We start from the raw sequence: 20,321 nt of genomic DNA, 5'->3' as shown, positions 1-20,321 counted from the left end.
TCCCTTGTCCGGCACGACCAGGGATATTGCCAGACGAATGTAGTGGCTGGTACAGGAGCCCCCGCAGGGCTAGGAGACAGAGCTTCAATCTGTGTGCAGGTACAAGGGCAGAGCACCTGAGAGTCTGCAGCAGTGCGAGGGCTGGAGCCCCGGCTGGTCTCCCAGCAGTGCGGGGACTGGGAACAGAGCTTTTGCCACCCTGCAGCAGTGTGGGGCTGGGACAGTAGCTACAGCCTGTCTCACAGCAGCACAGGGCCAGGCCAGGAGCTCCTACCTGCCCCACAGCAGCAGTGGCTGGAAGGCTGCTTTGGGGCTGAGAGCTGGAACCCCCTTCTGCTCCATAGCAGCCAGGGGAGCATGGGCTGACTGGAACCTCATGGTGGCCTGGGTTGGGGAGAGAGGCTGCAGGCTGGAGCTGCAGCAGCCCCTGATCGCAGGACTTTCTTCCTGCGGAAGCCCTAAACCTCCCCTCATCCAGCACATTCTCTTGTCCAGGACCAGTCAGGTCCCAACCATGCCGAATAAGGGAGGTGCAACCTGTATTGTGTCCAGGTAAAGAAAGATGTGGAGAAATTGGAGAAGGTCTAGAGAAGAGCAACAAGAATGATCAAAGATCTAGAAAACATGAGCTATGCGGGAAGACTGAAAAAATTGGGCTTGTTTAGCTTAGAAAAGAGAAGACTTAGAGGGGACATGATACTGGTTTTCAAGCACCTAAAAGAGGGTTACGAGGAGGAGGGAGAAAAATTGTTCTCCCTGGCCTCTGAGGATAGGACAAGGAGCAATGGGCTTAAACTGCAGCAAAGGAGGTTTAGGTTGGACATTAGGAAAAACATCCTAAGTGTCAGGGTGATTCAGCAGAGGCATAAATTGCCTAGGGAGGTTTTGGATCTTCGTCACTGGAGATATTTAAGAGCAGGTTAGATAAATGTCTATCAGGGATGGTCTAGACAGTCCTTGGTCCTGCCGTGAGGGCAGGGGGCTGGACTCGATGGCCTCTTGTGGTCCCTTCCGGTCCTAGTGTTCTGTGATTCTGTGTGCACCAAAGCATGTGCAGACGTGCACTGACAATAGACAAGCATGCAGCCCACTGTAGGTGGCTATGGGCATTCTGCTAATCAGCCTGGCAGCACCTGAATCTTTGCTGGGCAGCTGCTCAAGCACTTAGCTTACAGGGAGCACTGAAGAGGAGGGTGTTGAAGATGAGATCTGAGATGGTAATAGGGTTCAGTCCCAAACCAAGCAAAGTCAGTGGCTTTTTCATAGGGAAGTGATCTTGAAAATCATCCCTCTTGTTGGGCCTTATGGGTCTGGGCACTTCTGAGAATCACACCAAGGGCCATTTTTACCTGTAGGTATGTACATACACTTACAAATCTGGCCCTAAGTGACTTGTTCAGAGTCACACAGGAAATCTATGGTAGAATGGGAATTGTAACCGAGTCTCCAAGGCTAATATGCTAACAACTACTGGAGTGTCCTCCATATTTCCCTTACTAATTCCCATTCAAGATCCCTCTGCTTCCCTCTCTTTCTGTGGGGATGATTTGAAGTCCATGAACATTCCCGAGTTTGGGATCAGATCCATAACCATCTCACTTTCCCTTCTCAACACTCCTCTTCCCTTATTATAATCTCCCCACTTCTCTCTTTCAGCTGCTCCCCCTTCAATGCTTTGGAAATGCAAAAGGCTATAGATTTGCTAAGTATCATCGTCACTTTGCTGCTCTCCCATGATAAGACTTATAAGAGAGCACTGGTCCTTTGTTGCTAAGGGCTCCAGCAGCTCAGGTCACAAACTAATTTGTTTAGGTTACTGTACGAATGAAATGATTAGCAGGGGAAAAGGCAGAGGCGCCCCAAAGTACTGGGAATCAGTTCATTCTCCCACCTCCTCATTCCTACCAGTTCAGAGTCCCAGCAAAATGCACTGGGCGATCATTCTGGTCACAAGAGATGATTATATATTTCCAGGCACTCTTTTCTGCTGTATATTCGCAGTTATTAGGATATTCCCCAGAGAGTCTGCAATTAGTGACCCTGAATTTACTGACGCTTTTTTTATATTCTTGGCCCTTTATGATATGGACTTTCCCCATGGTGCATGTGGCATCGATGGCCTCCTCAGGAGCATGAATGAATGTGTTGAGTTTTTTACAGCCATTTCTAGTCATTGCAATCCGTTTGTTTCTCATTTCACTATTACATCGGTTGTGGTCTATGGTGTCCAGCAGGGTCAGATGTTTCCGTCTGAAGGCTAGGGGATTCTGAGCATGAGAGATGCTGATGACAGATAAAGCAATGAACAACAGACACACCAAAGACATTCTCTTCAAAGCCACGTTGCTTAGCTGGACCTACAGTGAAAACAAAGACACAAATGGATGAAAAGCCGAGGAAGAGCTGCATAGATTTACAGATCTTAAGGCCCAAAGGGACTGTCTTTCATCCAGTGCAGGGGTGGCCAACCCACAGCTCTTGAGCCGCATGTGCATCTTTGCTCAATGAAATGCAGCTCCTGCTCAGAGCCACATGGCTGGACTGCTCACTGCCACTCTGCGCACTTGTCCCATCGGCTGGAGAGAGAAGTGCGTGGCTGTGGCAGTGGTGGCTCTGGTGAGACCAAGGCACTGGGTTACAGCGGGGGTGGGATGAGGTGCCTGGCTCTGGAGGAGGGGTAGGGGATTGGGTTAGAGCGGGAGGCATGGGGGTGCTTGGCTCTGTGGGAGGACACTCAGCCACATATTATATATTTATTTTTATCTATTGTATAGATATATAAACATAAATATACAATATGAGGCTTTCTGCACTCTATCCACAGCTATTTTGGCCCTTAGTCTGTAACTGGTTGGCCACCACCCTGATCTAGTTTGACCTCCTGCATCACACAGACTATAAAATTTCACTCAGTGATTCCTGCATCAAGCACTTAATTTGGGATTAAACTAAGAGCATATCTTTTGGACATCTGATCTTGATGTAAAGGTCTTAAATGGTGCAGAATCTACCACACCCCTCGATAAGTTGCCCCCAGTGTTAATTACCCATTAAAAATTTCCACATTTGATTTCCCACTAGCCTTAAAATGTCTCACTGCTGGTACAGCACTGCAGCTTCACTGGCAGCAGCCGCCTTGGCAGCCACAGGCAATATTATACTGGTGTTATCTGGTTTTGCTCTTAGCAATGGTACATGATAGCATGGCAAAACTACCAGCACCTTGTTCAGACTCAAGCTCCCATTTATCATTACTACCACTGATACCTGGAATAGAAATTACAAAGATAAAAAGCCGAGTGTTGACACAGCTGCAGAGTATTATTTCCTGAGCACCTGTACAAACCTCTACAAACCTTGGTGCTGTACAAACAGGAGAGATGGTCTGTACCCCAAGCTGCTTACAGTCTAAGCAGCTAATATTGCTCACTTATTTGCTGCCTAAATAGACAGCCATAATATGGTACAAAACCAGCCCTAGCTTCTCAAGGCCCTGACTCCAGGAGCAGCCATGCAGACCTGGCCTCAGGAGCAACTGGGGAGCTGCACAGCCTTGCCAGGTGGCTGTAACACTGGTCAGCATGGCAGCCACATTGTCGCTGGTGCCCCTGCCTTCCCAGCCAGCTGGAGTGTATTGGGGAGGCGGGAGTCACCAAGGCCCTTTTGGGAAGGCAGTGCCTTTCCTTGTCTCTATTACCCATCACCCATGACTACAGGGTGTGATTTCTAAAGTGCACTGACATGTTGTGCATTAATTAGTCCGTATAGACCCTGCCAGTGTATATGAAAGGTTTGGAGCCTTAGGTTGACAAACTGGGAGTATCTGAGCTGGAATTGACCGTGGATGTCCTTGTTCTTGTGGCAAGTGAAACAGAATCTGTGACAAGAGCATCTGTCCATCTGGGACCTCCATGTTGTATGAAAATTAAAGGGCTAATAGGCCTCATGTTTAAATGGGGTTTATCTGAAAGAAATACAGTACGTAACATTTCAGCATGTAACGGTTGGTATGAAAAGGCAGAAGTGCTTTGGGCCGTATTAGACTTTTAGAACTTGGCAGAGGATAAGGGGAGCAGTGGGAAAAAAGCGTCAAATTACTTTTTTTTCTTCTTCAAAATTAGGTTTGAAAAAACAATTTTAGTTTCGGCACCAAGGGGCTAGTGACAAATCAACAAAACAGGTGTCCTGAGTCTATTCTGTTTGCTAGAAGCACCTGGAGTTGTTTAAAAGGCAAAGACGTGTGTCTGATCGTGTGCCTGTATCCAGAGGAAACCTCTTTTGCCTCTTTAAGGCTGCAGGATTGTCTGAGTGGTGCAGGGGTGCTAAGTGCTGTGAGAGAGAGCACATGTTTTGTTTGCTCTAAGAAAAACTTAGTAAGATGCTGATTTTGAACTCTGTCACCCTGTTGTCAAAGTTCCCAAGTGCTGTTTAAAATCTGACCCTTACATGCTTAAATGGGAGTTGAACTGTTTGGAAAATCTGTCCCAATCCCAAGTGTATGTCACATGTAGAATTCACAACAGACATGGACAGTCCTTTGTGCAAGGTGCTTAGGTCCCAGGTTTACATAGTACAAAGTAGGGCTGGGAGCACAGGGAAAATACTGTTTAATGCAGGGAGGGGAAGCAGTTCAGACAGAGAAACAACACAAATCTAATTTTAATTAAACAATCTAGTCACAACATGTTCTGCAGAAACATTTTCATTTCCTTCTTATGGGCTGTGGCCATGCAATCTCCTCCTGCTATTATGCCTTACAGCAAAGAAAACCAACCCAACTTGTTTACCCAGTCACCTCAATCAGATATGCTGCAAACAAAAATCTCTCATCTTTCTTCATTTAAAAACCAGACAGAAACACAAATTACATACCAGTTATATTGTTCTTCTTCAGATGCTGATGTACCTCCTGCTACTGTAGCCCCTTCCACGGGATATTCAGCAGTCGATCACTTCTGAGAGTGATCTCCCTCCAAAAGTTCTCTCAGTCAGTTGACAGAGAGAATCCAGGTGATCTGAAACAACAAACATCTTGGAATTTAAAAGAGAATTGAACATGACTTATTTTAACTCCAACTCATTAGTTTGAACTTATTTACTTATTTACTCCAGACATAGTATTTGTGGCTAAACTCAACTGCTGAAGTATTTTGAAGATAGCTAATCCTTAGGTTAATATAGACACAATGGTTTAAAAGAAAATCAAGCACCCTTATTCAGAGTGCGTTTCCTAGCCTTTAATTATTAAAACACGCTCACTACAGACGAAAGTTCTTAGATTTTCTTTTCAAATGCTCTTACCAACTTTGAAATGGGACTTGAAATGGACTGACAGGCTTTGTCTGTAGGGTCTCCAGGTTCTGCACCCTCTGCTGAAATGCTGTTTTGTAACTTCTGTGAGTAATGTGAGTCAGTAAATTGGCACAGATATCCTTGCACCCTTTACTACAGCAGAAATCTAGAAGGACTATATTTTCTCTCCCTCTAGTAGCGGAAGATCACTAGTGTCCCAAAGCTGTCTTGAATCACATCTTTGGGTTTTGGGTTTTTTCTTTTGATTTTAGTTTACGCATATCATCAAGTTGTGCGTTTAAAGTGCAGACTTTTCCAGAGTGTGTGTGTGGAGGAGGGGGGGAAGAAATATAAAAGAAATTCTAAAAAGACCAATAATTCAGATCCATTTTATAATATACAACTAGATCAATCATCACATTTTTAACTCAGCCTTAATTGTCCTTCTATTTTATGCCACAAGTTTCGCAGTGCAAACTACTCAAAAAGGTTATGAGTGGTTTGCTGTCATACTAGGGGGAAATATATCCAATAAGGCTGTACAGGGATCTGTCCTGGATCTAGGACTATTCAATATTTTCATTAATGACTTGGCTAATGGAGTGGAGAGTAATTTGCAGATGATACCAAACTGTGGGAGGGGTTAACTTAAAACTGCTCTTGAGGATAAGATTAGAATTCAAACAGTCTTGACAAATTGGAGAATTGGTCTAACATCAAGAAGATTAAATTTAATAAAGACAAGTGCAAAATACTACTCTTTGGAGAAAAGAGGAAATGCACAACTACAAAATAGGAAATAACTGATTCTGTGGCAGTCCTGCTGAAAAAGGCCTGGGGGTGAGAGTGGATCACAAATTGTGCATGAGTCAAGGGAGATGTACTTGTGATAACAATTAACACCATTGAGAGGTAAATTTATAGGAGTGTCATTTAAGACATGGCAGATACATTTCCTGCTCTATTCAACAATGGTGTGGCTGCAGCTGGAGTACTGTATCACTTTGAGAAAAGTCTGTTCTGGTATGGCTATGATCTGAAGAAATGGGTCTGTCCCACGAAAGCTCATCACCTAATACATTATTTTGTTAGTCTTTAAAGTGCTATTCGACTGCTTTTTTGTTTTTTCAGAAAAGAGATGAACAAACTGAGCTGAGGTAAGCAATAAACCTGTAAAAATGTTTTAGAAAACCTGACCGACAAGGAAAGGTAGAAGACTCTCTTTTTGCCCCACCATCCCACGCATGATACAATTCTGTGAAGATATGGAAGCCTACTTTCACTGTCTCCGACTCAAGGAATATTTTCAATATGACACTGAACAGCGCACTGACCCACAAATACCTCCTACCAACAGTACAAGAAGAAGAACTCTTCATGAACTCCTCCTGAGGATCGAAATCACAGACTGAACCTATATGTAGAGTGCTTTCGCCAAAATAGGCAGAAGCTGTGGAAAAGCTGCATCGCTTCCTCCATAACCTCAGCTGGGTGCAATGTAATGCCATCCACAGCTCATAGACAATGCTGACATTATATCAAAGAGGCTGAAAAGGAGGTACTGTTATCATCATGAATAGGTCAGACTGCCAAAAGGAGGCTGCCAGGCAACTCTCTAACACTACATTCTACAGGCTACTAGCCTCTGATCCCACTGTGGAGTACCTAAGAAACTACCTCATCTGCTCAAGATACTCCATACAAATGCACAGGAACAAATCAAGAGAGACACAGCCTTAGGGCCCCAAATCAGGGTTATTCTATCTACTACCCAAAATCCTGGATGCCCCATCATCTCAGGCATTGGCACTCTCACTGCAGGATTGTCTGGACATGTGATTCTCTCCTCAGACCTTACACCAGCACTCATAGCTACCTTTGAGAAACCCTGACTTCCCGAGGAAACTACGATGCATCAATGATCTTCTCAAAAGCACCATCTTGGCCACCATGGATGTAGAGGCTCTATACACCAATATCCCGCACGAAAATGGAGTACAAGCTATCAGGAAGAGTATCCCTGATGATGTCCCAGCACAACTGGTGGTGGAACTCTGTGACTTTTTCCTCAGCTACAACTATTTCAAATCTGGGGACAACTTATATTTTCAAATCAGTGGCACCACTGTGGGCACCAGCATGACCCCACAGTAGGACACCATTTTCATGGCTGTCCTGGAACAACGCTTCCTCAGCTCTCGTTCCCTAGTACCCCTCCTCTACTTGCGCTACACTGATGACATCATCATTTGGACCGACGGGAAGGAGGATCGTGAAGAATTCCACTGTGATCTCAACAATTTCCACCCCAACATCAGCCTCAGCCTGGACCAGTGCACACAAGAGAGCCACTTCCTGGATACTACAGTGTAATCAAATGATAGTCACAAACACCACACTATACAAGAAACCTACTTACTTACCTCCATGCCTCAAGCTTCCATCTAGGGCACACCACACGATCCATTGTCTACAGCCAAACACTAAGCTACAACCACATTTGCTCCAATACCTCAGACAGAGACAAACACCTACAAGACCTTTATCAAACATTCTTAAAACTACAATATATACCTAAGAAAGTGAAGAAACAAATTTGTGAAGAAAGTGAAGAAACAAAAGATGTGTACCCAAAGCCACCTGCTATAAGACAAGCCCAACAAGGAAAATAGAACACCACTGGCCATCACCTACAGACCCCAGCTAAAACCTCTCTGGCACAGCATCATTGATCTACAACCCATCCTGGACAATGATCCCTCAGTCTCACAGACTTTTGGAGGCAGGCCTGTCCTTGCCTACAGACGGCCTGTCCTTGCCTACAGACAGCCTGCCAAGCTGAAGCAAATTTTCACCAGCAACTACACACCACACCACAGTAAATCTAACTCAGGAACCAATCACTGCAACAAACCTCGGTGCCAACTCTGCCAACATACCTACACCAGCGACATCATCAGGGGCTTATTCACTTGCTCATCTACTAATGTGTCAGCAATGCTCCTCTGCCATATACATTGTCCAAACTGGACATTCTCTGCATAAAAGAATAAACAGACACAAGTCATATATCAGAACTTATAAAAACCTCGAGGAGAACACCTCAGTCTCCCTGCATACTCAGTCACAGATTTAAAAGTAACCATCCTGCAACCAAAAAGCAAAACCAGACTTAAGATAAACTGCAGAGCTGCAAATTTGACATCATCAATTTAGGCTTGAACAAAGACGGGGAATGGCTGGCCAACTACAAAAGCAGTTTCTCCTCTCATGGTGTTCACTGTTCACACCTCCACATCAGCTGCTGGGAGAGGGCCAAACCCTTCCTGACTTAATTGACCATGTTAACTCGGCCTTCCTCTTGATGGGTACTCCTTTCTTCTCTTGTGCCTAGATATTTATACCTGCCTCTGGAATTTCCACTTCATGCGTCTGACGAAGTGAGTCTGCCCATGAAAGCTTATGCTTTAATAAATCTGTTAGTCTATAAGGCACCACAGTATTTTAGTTGTTTTAGAGCCTACAGACTGACACAGCTACCCCTGTGATACTTAAAAAACCTGATTGTTTAGTCCTAAGAATCCTAGCCATGTGGGGATAAAAAATGGTCTTCAAATATGGTATGGGCATGTTAAGAGGATCTTGAGCAATGGTACTTCTGCATTTCCACTGGAGGCAGGAGAAGAGGCTTCATCTGCAGCAAGGGAGATTTAGGTTTGACATTAGGGGAAAAATTAATTGTAAGGGTAGATAACGTCTGGGAAAACTTCGGAGGGGGAGTCCCCATCATTGGAGGGTTCTAAGAACAGACTGGACAAGCAGGTGTCAGGGATGGTTTAAGTTCATTGTCGTAGGGGGTAGCTGGGTTAGCTGGTGGTGTGTTAAAAATGAAAGTGTATTTGGACATAAGCTTTCATGGGTAAAAACAATGACAAGTCCTGTGGCAACTTATGGACTAACCGATTTTTTTAGAGCATAAGCTTTGGTCGGCAAAGACACACTTCATCAGATGCTCACCTGGGTCAGTGCTGATGCATCTGACGAAGCGGGTCTTTGCCCACAAAAGCTTATGGTCCAATTAATCTGTTCGTCTATAAGGAGCCACAGAACTTCCTGTTTTTGCATTCTACGTCCTTATTCAGTCCTCATTAGACGGTGCTAAAATAGGTGTCATGGGTTCTGCCCAGGGGCACAAAGTGCTGATCCAGGTGTGCACTCCAGACAGCTGCCACCCACTGCTTTGAGCCCATGCCACCAGAGAACAACAAAAAGTCCTGTGGTACCTTACAGACTAACAGATATTTTGGAGCATAAGCTTTTGGGGGCAGAGACCCACTTCATCAGATGCATGAGTGGGTGACGGGGTGGGGGTTCAGAGAAGTATTTAAAGAGTAGCATCCCAGTAAAACGGAGGGCCAGAGCTGAGAGGGTGGAAATGGCCCATTATCAGTAGTGTACATCAAGAGGGGAGAAAAAACAAGTCAGATCAGTCGCGGGGGGATGTGGCCCATTGTCAGATTTTAATGTGAAGGTGTGAACTTCCAGCTGGGAGAAACTGCTTTTGTAAGGGGCCAGCCACTCCCAGTCTCTGTTTAACCCTTGGTTGATGGAGTCAAATTTGCAAACAAATTGCAGCTCAGAGATGTGTCTCTCTCATTTTATTTTTGAAATGTTTTTGTTGTAGGACTGTTACTTTTAAGTCTGTTAGTGAGTGTCCAGGGAAATTTAAATGTTCTCCTGCAGGTTTGTGTATGTTACCGTTCCTGATGTCTGACCTATGTCCATTTATTCTTTTACGTAGACACTGGCCAGTCTGGCCAATGTAAATTTCAGTGGGGCATCGCTGGCACATGATGGCATATATTATATTAGTACATGTGCAGGTGAAAGAGCCCATGGGTGTCCCAGGAGCAGCCTACACGTCCCGCCTGCATTGCTACAGGCTGCTGCACCACACCACGCATGCACCTCCCTCAGGTGAGTATGGGCCTCTCCCCAGAACAGCGTCATCATGGTGGAATCCAAAGCCCCCTGGCGTATCGGTACAGGCCATTTGCAACCGCTCACGCCGTGACGCCACCGCACAGTGGTAGCGCGCGCCGCTGCCCCCGCCCGATAGCAACTCATTGGTACATTCAACTCCCTTTCTCCGGACTCTCCTGTCTTCCCCCTCCCCGGTGCGGCCGGGTGGTAGGCGCCGCGTTTGCGGATTGGCGGAGCGGGCCCGCAGTCGACGTGAGGGTTGTGCCGCCCGTGCGCGCGCGGGCGGCTCGGCGCTTGGTTGTCGGCCACCGTCTTCGCTGGCGCGCGCCAGGATGGCATCGGGTGAGTCCTGCGCCATATTGGACACACTGCGGCGCCCTAGCCGGGCTCTCGTCTCCCCTCTGGGGAGTGTTGGGGCAGCCCAGTCCCCTGCCCCCAGGCGTCTGTCTGTGCTCGGGACTGCGCCCTCTGTGCGGGGCGTGGGCGTGATTGTCTCTTCTTCCCGGGGCTGACCCAGGTCTGTGTGTCCCTCCCCCACCTGGGCCTGCCCCCTCTGTCTGGGTGTGTGTCCCCTCCTCCCTCGCCCGGGGCTGCCACATAGCTGTGTGTGTCCGTCCCTCCCTCCCGCACCTGAAGCTGCCCCCTTTGAGTGGGGTGCGTCTGCTTCTGCCTGCCTCTTCCCCACCCGGGACTGACTCACAGGTCTGTGGGCGTTTCAGTCTCTCTCTCCCTCATCTGGCGTGGCCCCCTCTGTCCAGGGTGTGTGTCTCCCTATGGCCCCCCCCCGGGGCTGCTGCTCCTGCCTGGGGTGTGCCTCCTCTTTGGCCCCCCTGGGGCTGCTCCCTTTGTCCAGGTGGGGGGGGTGTCTCCTTTTTTTTCTCCCCCACTTCTTCCTCTGTCCAGAGAGTAAGTGGGTGTCGTTTTTTCCCCCTTCCTGGGGCTGCCCCCTCTGTGAGTGTGTGTATGTGTGTTTCTGCTCCCTCTGGAGGATGGGGGAGAAGGAGTGAGTGTCTCTGTCCCTTTCCCTCCCCGGAGCTGCCTCTTCTGTCGCAGGGGGGTTTATCCCTTTCCTCCACCTACTCTGCATGGGGCTGTCTCCTCTGTCTGGAGTGTGTGTCCCCCTACTGCTCCCTGGGCCTGTTCCCTCTGGATGGTGTGTTTGTGTGTCCTTCCCTAGAGTAACATTGAAGCAGCTCCTCCCTCTCAGTATATGTGTTGTCTCTCTTCTGGGGATGGGGGTTGCGGGGGGGGGCGTATTGGAGCATCCCTAGTCCCACCATCCCAGGTGTGTGTGTACATTCCCCTTGGCTTCCTTGGGGCTCCTTTCTCTCAGGCAGTTAGGAAGGGCCTCCTTTTGTGTTATCAGCCCATCTCCATGGGGCTTCCTTGAGAACACACCTATCCCTGTGTATCCTTCAACATGCAGGTGTCTTTGATTCCTGACTACTGGTACTTAGAGTGGTATGTAGATATGCCTATGGGACAGGGAGGCAATTTGAAAATTAAAAAATTGCTGCTTTTACTTAATTATAAAAAATCAAACCTATTTTAAGCTCTGAAGCAGTGTTAGTTGAGGGGGAGGAGAGAATTCCTGTGGTTGCAGGTGTTGCCCAGGCCAAAGTTATGTTGTCAGGGTTGAGCTGTTACAGTGCTGCATCAAATTATGACATTTTGGGTAACAGAAAATGGATGAGAAAGGCATAAGATGTTAAATGTCTCATGGATATACATAGAACACAATCTTTTGCCACAAAGAGAAAACTTTAAAAGTGGCCTAAAAATTAGTTTGGAATCATATGGCTCTCTCTCCCACCAGGTGAGTGAAACTTGGCTGGAAAGTTGCAGATGTTTTCTCCCCACTCCTGACAAGGTTTATCAGTTTGGAATATGAGAAAGTTTTTCCATTTTTGTTCTCACTGTGGTGCTTATAGTTCCTGTAGAAAGAGAGAGAACTTAGAAGTAGAGCTGTCTCAGCTGCTCTAATTCAAGTAACTTGAATCCAATACAGAACTGAAATGTGCATTGCAAATTCTTTTATCCTATTAAGAGAAAGATGGTTTAAAACTGTTAAATGTTCTATATTAAGTCTCCTGTGGAAGCTGCTTTACTAACAGGCACCACCTGTGTCCTAGCCAAAGCTCAAGAGGACTTCTGACAAGTTTTTAGTGCATATAGTAACTCAAAATAATCATCCAAGCTCTCCAAAATACTAGAAAATATTTGTACTTGAATCAGTATGGATTGATTTTTAGGATCAAGACAATTTAAATTGTTACCTTATTTTTACTAAAGACAAATCCAGGGTTCCATTCATACGTGGTTTATTAAATGCCACAGTTGGATTAAAGGAAAACTGAAAACTAGCTTTCAAGCACACACCCACATACACTCATACCCTCCTGCACCCATACACTTACAGAGGCAAAGAACTGCATAGAGACAGTGGAGAAAGCCAAGGCAGAGTGAATCTGGTGTGTCTGGCTGGTGTCATGAATCCAGGGTGGTGAGCTGATCGCATGATCTCCTTGTCAGTTTGTGCTCTCGTGTGAGCCTAGTACTGAGGAGCAGTCAGCACCATCCATCCTGGGGAGAGGGAGAAGCCCTGCACTGGGTCACCTTCTGCCTCCCCAGCCATCGGAGACTTATCTCCTGCAGAGTGGTGAGGATGAGGCTGACCATATTTCCCTGTGCCAAATACAGGACACCTGGTAAAAATTGTCAGATTTAAGTGAGTTCAGTGTCAATCTGTCACAACTATGCAATGCAAATATTCAGAATAGCATGAAGTTGATTGAGCTCCCATGAAAACCACATACTGCATTATAATGAAGATAGGTAAAAATAAATGCCTACACTGAAGGGGTTACAGCTTGTTAGAAGTGCCTGTCATGTTCTCATCTGCTGTCTTCCACAGTGTGGGCTCATACTGTCAGGGTTGGTAGGGTGAGGTGGGAGCTGCAGTAGCTAGGGCAAGGAGCTGGGTGTTTGTGGGGAAGGGCTGGGGATGCATGGGTGAGTTGCAGGAGTCAGAGCTGGGGTTCTGTAGGGGAGGGCAGAAGTCAAGGCAGAAGATCTGGAGGAGGGGAGGAGCTCTGAGGTTGGTTACCTATCTTACTTGCTGCCACAAGGAAGCTGTTCAGCCTAAGACACCCTTTACTGCTGTCCATGTACACCATATATGGTTTCATGAGTCAGGGCTGTGGGGGGGTGGTGGCAAGGGAGGGAGCGTAAGCTGGGTCTCCTCAGATCACAAGGGGCATTTCCACGTCACCCACTGTGATCCCGAAGTCTGGGAAGAAAGTCTGTCTGCAGCTTTGTGTATAGGCCAGTGTTCCTGAAGTTTTGTCATGCACCTTTCCAGACTGTCCTAGATTGAGGGCTGTGAAATGCCCGTGGTTATCCACAGGTGTCTGCAGTACCACTGAGAGGTATCCCTTCCTGTTGAAGCATTCAGGGAGAAGGTGGGCTGGAACTAAAATAGGAATATGTTTGCCATCTGTCTGTCCCCTCCCTCCCCTCTCCAGTTGGGAAATCCCATGTCTACAAAACCAGCTAACACATTGTGCACTTTTCCCCAGAGTCTCTGCCCTCTGTTGCAGTGTCACTTATTGCCCTGCCCACTCCTGTAGCCTTCCCCTTCCAAATTGACTTACAGCTGCCTGATAGCAGTCAGGAGTCATCAGCTTCCTCACAATTGCCACATGCATCTCCATAAAGATGGCAGCTCTCATTATGGTGTCCTTGCCCTGCAGATCAGGAGCTAGCTCAGCACGGAGATCCTGAAAGGTTGCTTTACATATCCTAAGGTTCTGTAGCCTCTGATCTTCATCCCAAACCTGCACCTTTATGCAGTCCTACCAATCAGTGCTGGATTCCTTAGTCTAAAAGTGCTGCTCTACACTGTACAACTGCTCTGTAATTGCCAAATGCAATAACCGGTTGCTACTATCAATATCTTACACACTTGGGTTTCCGAGTCTTCTCCTCTGTCAGTAGTTTCAAGATGATTTGTACTGCCATGTGTGATATCCTCACGGTAGTTCATAGAGCATGTGGGATCCATTCCTCCTTGTTGCAGATACTGGAGTGCACTGCAAAGGATGGCAGTTGCGGAGGAGAGGCACTAAGGGCGCCAGATCACCCTGGACAAAGCGGTGCCTGACAGGATGTTCTGCACAGTCCCAATATGCCCTGTGCTCTGTTCTGCAGTCCCTCACCACCGTGTGACAGATGGTGTTGCCAGGCGCTGTGGGATACATACGCACAGTGTGTTGCTTCTGCTGTCAACTGGGAAGCTTCAAGTGTGAACACGGTCTGTCAACAGAAGGGGCAAGTGTGAACATGCATTGGCAACTTTGCTATTGTCAATACACAGAAATCAACCTTGGTTTCCTTGACGCAGCTTGATGGTATAGACACATTCTTAGGTGCTCTACCAGTTAGGATACAGTTGAGTAAATTGGAAGTGTTCAGTGCTGCCTGCTAAAATCTTCTCTTTTTGAATAGATTCTGGACGTTACAATCAATCAGGGGGTCAGCAGCAGAGGTATGTATGCCTTTTTAATGCTGCCAGTTGTTGTATGGATCCACCAAAAAGGGAGACATTCAGGAAATTCCTCAGGAGATTTGATGCCTGTGGGCTTGATGTTGTCAGGAGCTTCAGATACAGATTGTGACATGCACACCCTTATGATGATTTGCAAGAATATACAGTTGATTACAAATGTTCATGAGGCAAAGTAAATAGGCTTAAATCGAAGTGACAGTGACTAACATATAAAGTATTTTTGAAAGTTTGTGTGGATGTCTTCTATATCCAGAAATATTTTTCTCTTTTGGTTACTTTCTTAAGCAGTTTGTGGGGTAGTCAGAGATAAGTAGTTAACTTTGGGCAAAACATGTTGTTGAAAGTGTAAAGTAAGGTAAATTTTCTTCATGCACGTTGCCCAGAGTCATGGTTCTCCACACCAGAATGTGATTTATTGCCCTGCATGCTTGCAGCAGTGCAGCACTAATGCTAGACTTACTACTTCAAGCCTGTATACTTTCTTTCCCTTATGAACACTTGTAACTAATAAACAAAACAAGTTTAAAGAATTTAGAACATGCCTTTGTGCTGTCTAAAGCTGATACATTCATACCTCAGGACATTTAAAAACTGATTCACAAAATATCTAGAGGTATTTTCCAATCTATCCCATGCTTTTACCTTTATAGGGCTGCTTCATAATCACTTGTATGTTTTTATTATTGGAGAAGTGGCACACTCAGACTTTTTCATTTCCAAAATGACTCATCTAACTACTTATAGAGGTTTGAGTCTCTGCTGCTACAAATACAGTGTCTGGTTCTTTGTGCTATAACAGCAAACCCCCAGTTATATAATTGGGTCTTCACAGTCAGACCTTTTATGTACGCATACTATTTTAGTGACTTTGCTGGGGCTGTCCCCATGTACATCCAGTTACCTTCCATTTTCATCACATAGAATTGATATTTAAGTTTTGTACTGAAGTCGGAAAAATGAACTATAATTTGGGTTAATGTACATTGTAGAAATTAACTTTAATTCTAGAATTTACACAGTATTATACAGTCTTCAAATCAACAGAAACACCTGACTGTTAGTGATGGTGTTTAACACTGATAGTGTTAGATTGTGGTGATGTGTGTCATGCGAAGCTGAACATTACCTGATTTTAGTTCATAACTTTTCTGTGAAATTCATGATGGATTCAGTAAAGTGGTACAATATTAAGTAAATATAGTCTGAAGCTGGTGCAGCTTTTCATGGGCAGTGATTGATTAAAAGGCAATTGACTTAAAATCTTGGACTGTGTGTTTGCTTTTTGGATTTGACCTTTTGACATTCTTCAATATTTAAACAATTGGATTCCTGCAATCATAGGACACTAGCCTGGAAGGGACCTCGAGAGGTAAAGTCCAGTCCCTTGCCCTCACAGCAAGACCAAGCACTATCTAGACCATCCCCGATAGGTTTCTGTCTAACCTTCTCTTAAATATCTTCAGTGATGGAGAGTCCATTGCCTCCTTAGGCAATTTATTCCAGTGTTTTTAACCACCCTGACAATTAGGATGTTTTTCCTAATGTCCAACGGAAACCTCCCGTGCTGCAGTTTAAGCCTGTTGTTCCTTGTCATATTCTCGGAGGCCAAGGAGAACAGTTTTTCTCCCTCCTCCTTACTGTACTTGAAAACTACTATCATGTTCCCTCTGTCTTCTCTCTCTTGTAAACTAAACAAGCTCAGTTATTTCAGTCTTCCCTCATAGCTCATGTTCTCTAGGCTTTTAATCGTTCTTACTGCTCCTTTCTGGACCTTCTCCAGTTTCTCCACATCTCTCTTGAAATGTGGTGCCCAGAACTGGACACACTCTTCCAATTGAGGGCTAATGAGTGGAAGAATGACTTCATGTGTCTTACTCTCATCATTCATTTTAATGTACCCCAGAAACATGTTTGCTTTTTTTTTTTTGCAGCTGCATCACACTTAACTCATATTTAGCTGCTTGTCCACTACGACCCCTATATCCCTTTCCGCAGTACTCCTTCCTAGACAGTCACTTTCCATTCTGTATGTATGGAGCTGATTTCTTTCTTCCTTTGTGGAGTACTTTGCATTTGTCCTTATTAAACTTCATCCTGTTTGCAACAGACCATTTCTCCAGTTTGTCTAGATCATTTTGAATTCTGACCCTAAACTCCAAAGCAGTTGCAGCTCTTCCCAGTTTGGTATCGTCTGCGAACTTAATAAGCATACTCTCTATGCCAATACCTAAATCGTTGATGAAGATGTTGAATAGAACCGGTCCCAAAACAGACCTCTGCAAACCCTACTTGTGCCCTTCCAGCATGACTGCAAACCATTAATAACTACTCTGAGAACGGTTATCCAGCCAGTTATGCACCCACCTTATAGCAGCCCCATCCAAGTTGTATTTGCCTAGTTTACTGATAAGAAGTTCACATGAGACCATATCAAATGCCTTACTAAAGTCTGGGTGTAGCACATCCACCACATCTCCCTTATCCATAAGACTTGTTATCCTCTCAAAGAAAGCTATCAGGTTAGTCTGGCAAGATTTGTTCTTCACAAATCCATGCTGGCTGTTACTTTATTTGCTTCCAGATGTTTGCAGATGAAATCCTTAATTACTCACTCCATTATTTTTTCTGCACAGAAGTTAAATTGAGTGGTCTGTAGTTTTCTGGGTTGTTCTTTTTTCCCTTTTTATAGATGGGCACCATATTTGCCCTTTTCCAGTGTTCTGGAATCTCTCCTGACTTCCACAGATGGTAGCTAAATGTTCTGATACTTCCTCTATCAGTAACAGAGAGGAAGCCGTGCTAGTCTATACACTATCAAAACAAAAAGTAGTCAAGTAGCACTTTAAAGACTAGCAAAATAGTTTATTAGGTGAGCTTTCGTGGGACAGACCCACTTCCTCAGACCATAGCCATACCAGTGGTCTGAGGAAGTGGGTCTGTCCCACGAAAGCTCACCTAATAAACTATTTTGCTAGTCTTTAAAGTGCTACTTGACTGCTTTTTGTTTTCCTCTATCAGCTCTTTGAGTATTCTAGGATACATTTCATCAGGCCCTGGTGGCTTGCAGGCATCTAATTTTTCAAAGTAATTTTTAACTTTTTTTTTGTTTTATTTTCTAAACCTACCCCCTTCCCACTAGCATTTACCATGTTGGGCATTTCTTCATCAGCCTTCTTGGTGAAGACTAAAACAAAGAAGTCTTTAAGCACCTCAGCGATTTCCAAGTTTCCTGATACTATTTCTCCTTCCTCACTGACCAGTGGACCTACCCTGTCCTTCCTCTTGCTTCTAATATATTTATAGAATATCATCTGGTTACCCTTTATGTTTCTGCCTAGTTTGAGCTCGTTTTGTGCCTTTTGCCTTTCCAGTCTTTCCCTTGCATATGTGTGTTGTTTGCTTATATTCATCCTTTATAATTTCTCCTCATTTCCACTTTTTATATGACTTCTTTTTGATTTTAAGATCCTGCAAGATCTCCTGGCTAAGCCTAGGCAGTCTTTTGCCATACTTTCCATCCTTCCTACGCGTCAGTACAGCTTGCTTGTGGGCCCTTAATAATGCCCCTTTGAAAAACTGCCACCTCTCTTCAGGTGTCTTTCCTCTTAGCCTTGCTTCCCATGGGACCTTAATTATAGTACTGAGTTTACCAAAATCTGCCTTCCTGAAATCTGTTGTCTCTGTTTTGCTGTTCTCCCTTTTACCATTTCTTAAAATCATGGATTCCGATTTCATGGTCACTTTTTTTCCCAGGCTACCTTCCACTTTCAAATTCTCAACCAGTTCCTCCCTGGCCATGTCTACACTAACCAAAAACTTCAAAATGGCCATTTCGAAGTTTACTAGTGAAGCGCTGAAATACATATTCAGTGCCTTATTAGCATGTGGGTGGCCGCAGCACTTCGCAATTGACGCGGCTCGTCCAGACGGGGCTCCTTTTCGAAAGGACCCCAGCTACTTTGAAGTCCCCTTATTTCTATCTGCTCATAGGAATAAGGGGACTTTGAAGTAGCTGGGGTCCTTTCGCAAAGGAGCCCCGTCTGGACGAGCCACGTCAATTTCGAAGTGCCGCGGCCGCCCACATGCTAATGAGGCGCTGAATATGTATTTCAGTGCTTCATTACTAAACTTCGAAATGGCCATTTACATGGCCATTTCGAAGTTTTTGGCTAGTGTAGACGTAGCCCCATTTGTTAAAATCAGATCTAGAACTGCTTCCCTCCCCTCGCCCCCGTAGTTTTTTTTCCACCTTCTGAAATAAAAAAATTGTCCAATGTAGTCCAAGAGCTTTCTGGATATTCTGTGCCTCGTTGTTAGTTTCCCAACATATGTCTGGATAGTTGAAGTCCCCCATCACCACCAAATCCATACTTTGGATGATTTTGTTAGTTGCTTAGAAGAAGCCTTGTGAATCTCTTCCAGCTGGCTAGATGGTCTGTAGTAGACCCTAGCATGGCATCACCCATGTTTTTTACCCCCTTTTAAACTAACCCAGAAACTTGCAATGCATCTGTCTCCTGCATCCGTCTCCACCTCAGTCCAGGTGTGCACATTTTAATACATAAGGCAACACCTTGCCCCTGTTAGCCCTGCCTATTCTTCCTGAGTAAGCTGTACCCTACTATACCAATATTCCAGCCGTGTTTTATCCCTCCAAGTCTCTGATACCAATTATGTCAGTTGTATTTATTAGGACTTCAAGTTCTTCCTGCTTATTACCCATACTAATTGCGTGTTTATACAGGCATCTAAGATATTGATTGCTTTTGCCTCCTAGTTCTGCCTAGTCCCTCTTTTTTTCTCTGCTATTATAGCCCATAATCCCTCCCATTTTCAACTCAACTCCCTGGTCTCCATGTTTTTTACTTACCCGTGGGCTTCGGTCACCTGTTCCCATCAAACTTAGTTTAAAGCTTTTCTCGCTAAGTTAGCTGATCTTAATCCAAATACAGCTTTCCCATTCCCTGAAAGGTGAACTCCATCCCTACTTAGCAGTCCTTCTTGGAATAGCATTCCATGGTCAAGGAAGCCAATGCGCTCCTGGCAACACCATCCTCTCAGCCAAGCATTCACCTCCAGGATGCACCTGTCTCTGCTGGGGCCCCAGCCTTTTACAGGAAGGATTGAGGAGAACACCTCTGCTCCCAGCTCCTTCACCTGTACTCACGCTTCATCTGCTCAAGGTTACACCTTGCAGTATCATTCGCGCCCACATGGATGAATAGCATCTGGTGGTAGTGAGCAGGCTGGATAATCCGTGACAACGCCTCTGTAACCTCTTGGATACGGGCTCCTGGCAGGCAGCATGCTTCCCAAAAGAGCATGTCAGGGCAACAGATAGGTGCTTTTGTCCCCGTCAGAGTCTCTGACAACCACTACCCTACATTTCCTCCTCATAGGTGACAGCAGACCTCCCAGGCTTGGCGGTGCAAGGCTTCTCTGCTTCTGCTGTGAGGGGTGATTCCTTATCTCTTGTATC

At 45.4% G+C, this 20,321-nt stretch overlaps 1 protein-coding gene across 3 annotated transcripts in view; it reads left to right on the top strand.

Annotated features, from left to right (window-relative positions):
- Positions 1–10,473: 10,473 nt before the first annotated feature.
- The window catches only part of TAF15 (TATA-box binding protein associated factor 15), a 36,217-nt gene continuing 26,369 nt past the window's right edge, over positions 10,474–20,321 (top strand). Inside the window, exons 1-2 of one of the 3 annotated variants that reach the window (XM_075013791.1) lie at positions 10,474–10,617; positions 14,782–14,821. In XM_075013791.1, the coding sequence (XP_074869892.1) occupies positions 10,608–10,617; positions 14,782–14,821 (50 nt within the window). In that variant the 5' untranslated portion in view covers positions 10,474–10,607. Of the gene's footprint in view, positions 10,618–14,378; positions 14,588–14,781; positions 14,822–20,321 lie in introns of those variants that run through there. The other 2 variants (XR_012648121.1, XM_075013790.1) reach the window with 2 other exon arrangements.

Source organism: Carettochelys insculpta, chromosome 19 (assembly GCF_033958435.1).
Source record: "Carettochelys insculpta isolate YL-2023 chromosome 19, ASM3395843v1, whole genome shotgun sequence".
NCBI classification, from domain to species: Eukaryota; Metazoa; Chordata; order Testudines; family Carettochelyidae; genus Carettochelys; species Carettochelys insculpta.
Note: the sequence above shows the minus strand (reverse complement) of the source record. Positions and strands in the feature narration are given on the sequence as shown.